Source organism: Nerophis lumbriciformis, linkage group LG04 (assembly GCF_033978685.3).
Source record: "Nerophis lumbriciformis linkage group LG04, RoL_Nlum_v2.1, whole genome shotgun sequence".
NCBI lineage: Eukaryota > Metazoa > Chordata > Actinopteri > Syngnathiformes > Syngnathidae > Nerophis > Nerophis lumbriciformis.
This window is the reverse complement of record NC_084551.2, coordinates 6,252,848-6,260,000: the sequence shown is the minus strand read 5'-3', so window position 1 is coordinate 6,260,000 and position 7,153 is coordinate 6,252,848. Positions and strand designations below refer to the sequence as shown.

The 7,153-nt window shown below is 39.2% G+C and overlaps 1 protein-coding gene across 1 annotated transcript in view; it reads left to right on the top strand.

The window, feature by feature from the left end:
- Window positions 1-6,800, top strand: part of LOC133591954 (uncharacterized) — a 19,542-nt gene extending 12,742 nt beyond the window's left edge. Inside the window, exons 6-11 of the mRNA XM_061944502.1 lie at window positions 2,603-2,717; window positions 2,814-2,854; window positions 2,937-3,056; window positions 3,136-3,158; window positions 4,618-4,675; window positions 4,759-6,800. Of these exons, the coding sequence (XP_061800486.1) occupies window positions 2,603-2,717; window positions 2,814-2,854; window positions 2,937-3,056; window positions 3,136-3,158; window positions 4,618-4,675; window positions 4,759-5,033 (632 nt within the window). The 3' untranslated portion in view covers window positions 5,034-6,800. The remainder of the gene's footprint in view (window positions 1-2,602; window positions 2,718-2,813; window positions 2,855-2,936; window positions 3,057-3,135; window positions 3,159-4,617; window positions 4,676-4,758) is intronic.
- The last annotated feature ends 353 nt before the right edge of the window (window positions 6,801-7,153 follow it).

The window sequence follows — 7,153 nt, the reverse complement described above, 5'->3', positions numbered from 1 at the left end:
TCAAACTGTTGCCTAGAAAGAAGGTTTTTAACCTTGGCCAGCTGACGTAAATAAAAAAAGCTAGCTTTCACCACTGTGCCAATCTGACGGTCCCAATTTAAAATCACCGTCAATACGAAAGCCCAGGTTGGTGATCATGGGTTTAACGTGCAAAGCCAAGGGGTCAAAGTCAACAGGGGGGAACTCCGGCTTCCTCCCACCTCCAAAGACATGCAACTGGGGATAGGTTGATTGGCAACACTAAAATTGGCCCTAGTGTGTGAATGTGAAGGTGGCGACTTGTCCAGGGTGTACCCCGCCTACCGCCCGAATGCAGCTAAGATAGGCTCCAGCCGTAGAAAATGGATGGATGTGTGTGTGCGTGTCTGTGCGCGCGTGTGTGTGTGTGTGTTTGTGTGTGTGTGTGTGTGTGTGTGCTTATCATTATTTAAAAAAAAAGAAGTAAGGGTGCAACTTTACATTTAGCTGTTTTTTTGTCTTATTTTTGACCACTTTATAATACTTTTCAAAACAGAATAAACTGCATTTTGGATACAACGCTTGTATCATTTGTATTCCATCACTTCATTTCTTCCCGGAAGTGAGAAACAGTGGTGGTTAACCAAGCCAAGATGGCTGTTGTGCAGCAGGCAGCGGTTTAACTTTTTGAGTACACAAGGGGCTTAGATCTTCTTGCGAAAAGCAGATGTGAGCAAAAACAATCTAAATCTAACTGCAATGGAATATATCCCTATGCCCTATATCAGAGGTGGGTAGAGTAGCCAGAATGTGTACTCAAGTAAGAGTACTGTTACTTTAGAGATTTAATACTCAAGTAAAAGTAAGGAGTAGTCACCCAAATATTTACTTGAGTAAAAGTAAAACGTATGTTGTGAAAAAACTACTCAAGTACTGAGTAACTAATAAGTAACATACACACACATATCATATATATATATCCATCCATCCATTTTCTACCGCTTATTCCCTTTGGGGTCGCGGGGGGCGCTGGAGCCTATCTCAGCTACAATCGGGCGGAAGGCGGGGTACACCCTGGACAAGTCGCCACCTCATCGCAGGGCCAACACAGATAGACAGACAACATTCACACTCACATTCACATATATATATATATATATATATATATATATATATATATATATATATATATATATATATATATATATATATATATATATATACATTGATATATACAGTACCGGTATATAATTTATATTTATTTATTTTGCCGTTTTTGTTTACATGTTAAAGGTGTTTTAATGAATATACATGCATGTTTAACACATATAGATTCCTTTCTTTCATGAAGACAAGAATATAAGTTGGTGTATTACCTGATTCTGATGGAATCAGACCGTAGTGATGATAACGTCCACATTTTCGAATGGAAGAGAAAAAAAGTCTTCCTTTCTGTCTAATACCACATGAAAGTGGTTGGTTTTTGGCATCTTATTTTCCCAGCTTCCATATTCGTTTCTATACACTTTACAAGAAATACATTGGCGGCAAACTCCGTAGCTTGCTAGCTTGTTTGCGCTGGCTTTCGGAGACTCTTATTTTGAAAGCGCAGGCGCGATGGAGCGGCACTTTTATTGTGAAGACAGGAACTGTGCAGTCAGTCTTTAGGCTTTTGACGGGAAGTACGGTTGAAATAAAAAAATTGTCTTTTTTCCTTCACATTTTTGATTGATTGATTGGAACTTTTATTAGTAGATTGCACAGTACAGTACATATTCCGTACAATTGACCACTAAATGGTAACACCCGAATAAGTTTTTCAACTTGTTTAAGTCAGGTCATGTGACCCCTGGCTCTGTTTGATTGGTCCAACGTCACCAGTGACTGCATCTGATTGGTGGAACGCAGTGAACGTCACCAGTGACTGTATTTGTTGAAACGCAGGCATGCGATAGATTTCTACTTTGAAGGTCTGTCTGACAGACCAAAACAAACAAAGCGTGCATTAACAGATCGATAAAAATTAGTAGCGAGTAGCGAGCTGAATGGAGATAAAAGTAGCGGAGTAAAAGTAGCGTTTCTTCTCTATAAATATACTCAAGTAAAAGTAAAAGTATGTTGCATTAAAACTACTCTTAGAAGTACAATTTATCCCAAAAGTTACTCAAGTAGATGTAACGGAGTAAATGTAGCGCGTTACTACCCACCTCTGCCCTATATAGACAAACAGATTTGTCAAGTGGTATCAAGGATTATCCGTCCGTAGAGTTCCCAGACATTTCTTTTTTTTTTTTTTTCCTAAATAAATAATTGTATTTGGCTCTTCTGTGATTGACATATGATGTATAAATCAGCACTTGACAGCTAGTTGTTCTATTTCACTTTTAACATTTCCGCTCCACATTCGTCACTGAAGATAAAATAGTGTTTGAAGAGTTACTTTTTTGACAGTGGAAAATGTTGAATTGTTACTTAGTTTTATCATTGCCTGGTCAGTCAATTAATAGAGGTTTCAGGATGGAGACAGTTTTTTATATACTGTAAATTATTCCAGGTTGAATTGATCTCGATAAGAAAGAAAATGGTGCTCATTTTAATTTGTCTGCTTTTTGTCCCTCAGCAACAACAACAACAACAGCACCACCAACAACAACAACAACAACAAAAGTCACTGTGACTTCAGATGAACATGAGCAGACTCCTTCCCCCTCTTCCTCAGCAGACGACAGCATCTCTGCAAGATTGTGCTCATCTCCAGAGTAAGTGATGTAATATTTCATCAACACACTAAAAGTCACCACTCCAGTCTCATACATGTGATAATTTCGAGGGATTTGCTATTGAACGTTACACAGATGCGATAGACAGGGTGGAAACAGCTCACCTATCAAGGAAGGTGAGTGTTTACATATTTCCAGGTGAATGAAACAGCACTTGAATGCAGCACGTTTGATTGACTGACTATTTGTGCGAAACAGAAAAGAGGAGCACCGACCAGCTGGCGGCCATCGTGTGTCTGGTGGTCGTCATGGTAACTGCCGCCCTGGTAATCCTATTCTGCATCTGTCAACCCGGGGAAGAAACCTGCTTGAAGAGAGGTATGATGGCCGATCAGTCAGTGTGAGTCATTAATTGATTCATTGGAACCTGATGATCAATATGCTTTGTGTCCTCCAGCTGTGATGAAGTTGCACAATAAGGTCAGTGAAGTGCATAACATTTTGTGTGTAACAATTATTTTGTTGTTTTGTATTTGTGATTTGGTAAGACTAGTATACTAGTTTTGCTAGGTGGATTTCAACATGGGATATATATATATGTATATATATTTAAAAAAGTTATTTCATAAGAAGCCAAAAAGTGCAAAAACAATAATGTTCGTGTTGGAGGAGTTGTGAATTAGGTACACCTGCAGTCTGCAGGCGTACCTAATGTTGTGGCCCTGCAGTCATTCACAACTCCTCCAACACGAACATTATTGTTTTTGCACTTTTTGGCTTCTTATGAAATAACTTTTTTAAATAGATTCAATCTTGCACGTGGAAAGTTTAAGTGTGGGCTTTAGTTGATATAACACTCCCGTCAGGGGTTGCCGTGCATTCCACGGCGGGGGTGCAGGAGGCGAGCCTCAGCCAGTGCGTCTTTTGCAGCCGTTTTATGATCGCTCAGCACAAGAAATACGTTACACACATACAGTTGTTGACAAAATACACTGTACATTATATACCTCAGCTAACTGAACTATGGAAATGTATAATATAGTTCATATAGCAATACGGTCTCACTGCACAGCAGGCCAGCAGTTAGCCGAGTCCGCAATCCATGTTGAGGCACTGAGTGACGTGCCTCAACTGGCTGCTGATCACCGCACCGTCTCTTCTCAGTATTTGAACGGCAAATGTGAAAATTCAGCGATTTTGAATAAAAATAATCTAAAACTGGTGAAGTTAAATGGAAAATAACTTTATAGTATAATCACTGGATACTTTTAACAATTTACTATATATTTTTTTCTTTTTACATTTTTTTTCTTTCCATGATGGCAGGTGAGGCCTCGCCGACGAGCAGTCACCTCTAGTGACTGCACGTCATTGGTATATGTATATACTGTATATGTATGTATATATACATGTATGTGTATATGTATATATGTGTATATATGTATGTACAGTATATAAAGTTAAAAAGTTAAAGTACCAATGATTGTCACACACACACTAGGTGTGGCGAGATTATTCTCTGCATTTGACCCATCACCCTTGATCACCCCCTGGGAGGTGAGGGGAGCAGTGGGCAGCAGCGGTGGCCGCGCCCGGGAATCATTTTGGTGATTTAACCCCCAATTCCAACCCTTGATGCTGAGTGCCAAGCAGGGAGGTAATGGGTCCCATTTTTATAGTCTTTGGTATACATATATGTATATATATGTGACTGGGCCGGCACGCAAAGGCAGTGCCTTTAAGGTTTATTGGCGCTCTATACTTCTCCTTACGTCCGTGTACACAGCGGCGTTTTAAAAAGTCATACATTTTACTTTTTGAAACCGATACCGATAATTTCCGATATTACATTTGAAAGCATTTATCGGCCGATACTATCGGACATCCCTACTCCACCCCCCATTTCAATTTTTTACTTCCCCCCCATTTCAATTTTTAGGGTGGTGGGGATGCTGCAGAGAAGAAGAAGGAAGAGCATTTCCCCGTAAACCCATGTGGTAGGAAGCCTTTTGTCCATCTCGGATAGCCAGCGAGCTAGCATGCGAGGCTTAAAGTAAGCACGACTCTTTTTATTGTGCAGGTGCTGTGCATGTCCACAATGCAGGCACAGTCATCTTCAGCTGGCTCAGTCACTTTACCGGCCAAGTGGGCCCCGTCATGGAAGCCAGGAGGGTTGCAGAGAAGCAGGAGGAGGAGGAGGATGACCAAACCCCTTCTACTTTGTTGACTCACCCCGTGACCTCACCCAGCGTTCCCCTTTCTGAGGAGGAGAGAAGTGGCAAAGCAGCAGGGGTCTTCTTCCCCTCCCAGGAGGAAGGCAAAGAGTGGCACGTGTCCAAAGAGGAGGGGTTCTGATGGAAGACTATGTCACTGGACTGGTGCTAAGTTCACAACGTCTGAGAAGAACGACTTGTCTGGTAGGACTGAAGTCCACAATAAGTGTGATGGGGCACCATTTTCTTAATGGTTTTATGGAAATACAGTGGAACCTCGATTCACACACGCCTCTATTTGCGTCCTTTTCGGTTTATGAACGTTTACATCACGCCAAATATGCCTCTGTGTACGGACCATGTTTCTGCATACGAACGCTTCATCCATTTATCCATTCATTCATTATTCTGTGTGCCACCGGAAGCCCTATGGTGCCTGCCATTTTGATGACGTCACTTCTGACGAGTTTATAATTGTCGTACCTTGCGCCGGTCAGAGCTGTAAGAGCATTTCAGTAGTGTTTATAAGAGTGTTTCAGTAGTGTATGTAAGAGCATTTCAGTAGTGTTTATAAGAGTGTTTCAGTAGTGTATGTAAGAGTGTTTCAGTAGTGTTTATAAGAGTGTTTCAGTAGTATTTATAAGAGCATTTCAGTAGTGTATGTAAGAGCATTTCAGTAGTGTTTATAAGAGTGTTTCAGTAGTGTGTATAAAAGAAAAACATTTCAGTTGTTTATGTGAGAGCATTTCAGTAGTGTATGTAAGAGCATTTCAGTAGTGTTTATAAGAGTGTTTCAGTAGTGTGTATAAAAGAAAAAGATTTCAGTTGTTTATGTGAGAGCATTTCAGTAGTGTATGTAAGAGCATTTCAGTAGTGTTTATAAGAGTGTTTCAGTAGTGTGTATAAAAGAAAAAGATTGCAGTTGTTTATGTGAGAGCATTTCAGTAGTGTATGTAAGAGCATTTCAGTAGTGTTTATAAGAGTGTTTCAGTAGTGTGTATAAAAGAAAAAGATTTCAGTTGTTTATGTGAGAGCATTTCAGTAGTGTATGTAAGAGCATTTCAGTAGTGTTTATAAGAGTGTTTCAGTAGTGTGTATAAAAGAAAAAGATTTCAGTTGTTTATGTGAGAGCATTTCAGTAGTGTATGTAAGAGCATTTCAGTAGTGTTTATAAGAGTGTTTCAGTAGTGTGTATAAAAGAAAAAGATTTCAGTTGTTTATGTGAGAGCATTTCAGTAGTGTATGTAAGAGCATTTCAGTAGTGTATGTAAGAGCATTTCAGTAGTGTTTATAAGAGTGTTTCAGTAGTATGTATAAAAGAAAAAGATTTCAGTTGTTTATGTGAGAGCATTTCAGTAGTGTATGTCAGAGGTAATTCTGAATAATGTCCCTAACGACCCCTCATATGAGGCTGTCTTCTGGGATTGGAAATGCTTTCATAGTCTTGCTCTATAGCTTCCGGTTACTAAACAACCACTGAGCTAGCATTGTAGAAAATTTAGCCTCCCGTTTGCGGCGGCTTCACTTTGAGTATTTTATTATCGAAGAGGCTTTGTTCCGCAGCAAGTCTTTAATTGTGATGAGACTGAAAAAGATTCCACAGCGAACCATTATTACAGCGAAGGAGAAGGCACTACCGTGACACAAGCCGATGAAGGATCACCTCACACTGATCGTTTGTGCTAACGCTAGCGGCGACTACGTGACGCCACTGCTCGGTTGTCACTCTGAAACTCCCAGAGTGTTCAACAATTCTACAAATATCCCCAGACATAAGATAAAATGGGTTTCCTTCTTTTGTTTTGTTTTTGAAGCGCGCCAACAAGACTTGTTTGTGTGTAAGTGTGTGTTCAGTGTCGACATTTAAGCTTACTGTATTGTTGTTGTTTGGATAAAAAAAAGATTGTTGAGCGAGTACCCTATTGTTATGTTCGTTTGATATATATATATGTGTGTGTGTGTGTGTGTGTGTATATATATATATATATATATATATATATATATATATATATATATATATATATATATATATATATATATATATATATATATATATATATATATATATATATATATATATATATACACAGTAGAGGCCAAAAGTTTGGACACACCTTTTCTTTATTTTCGTGACTATTTACATTGTAGATTGTCACTGAAGGCATCAAAACTATGAACAAACACATGTGGAGTTATGTACTTTCACTTCACAGGTGGGTTGATTAGTGGAATTTCTTACTTTATCAATGTAGTTGGGACCAT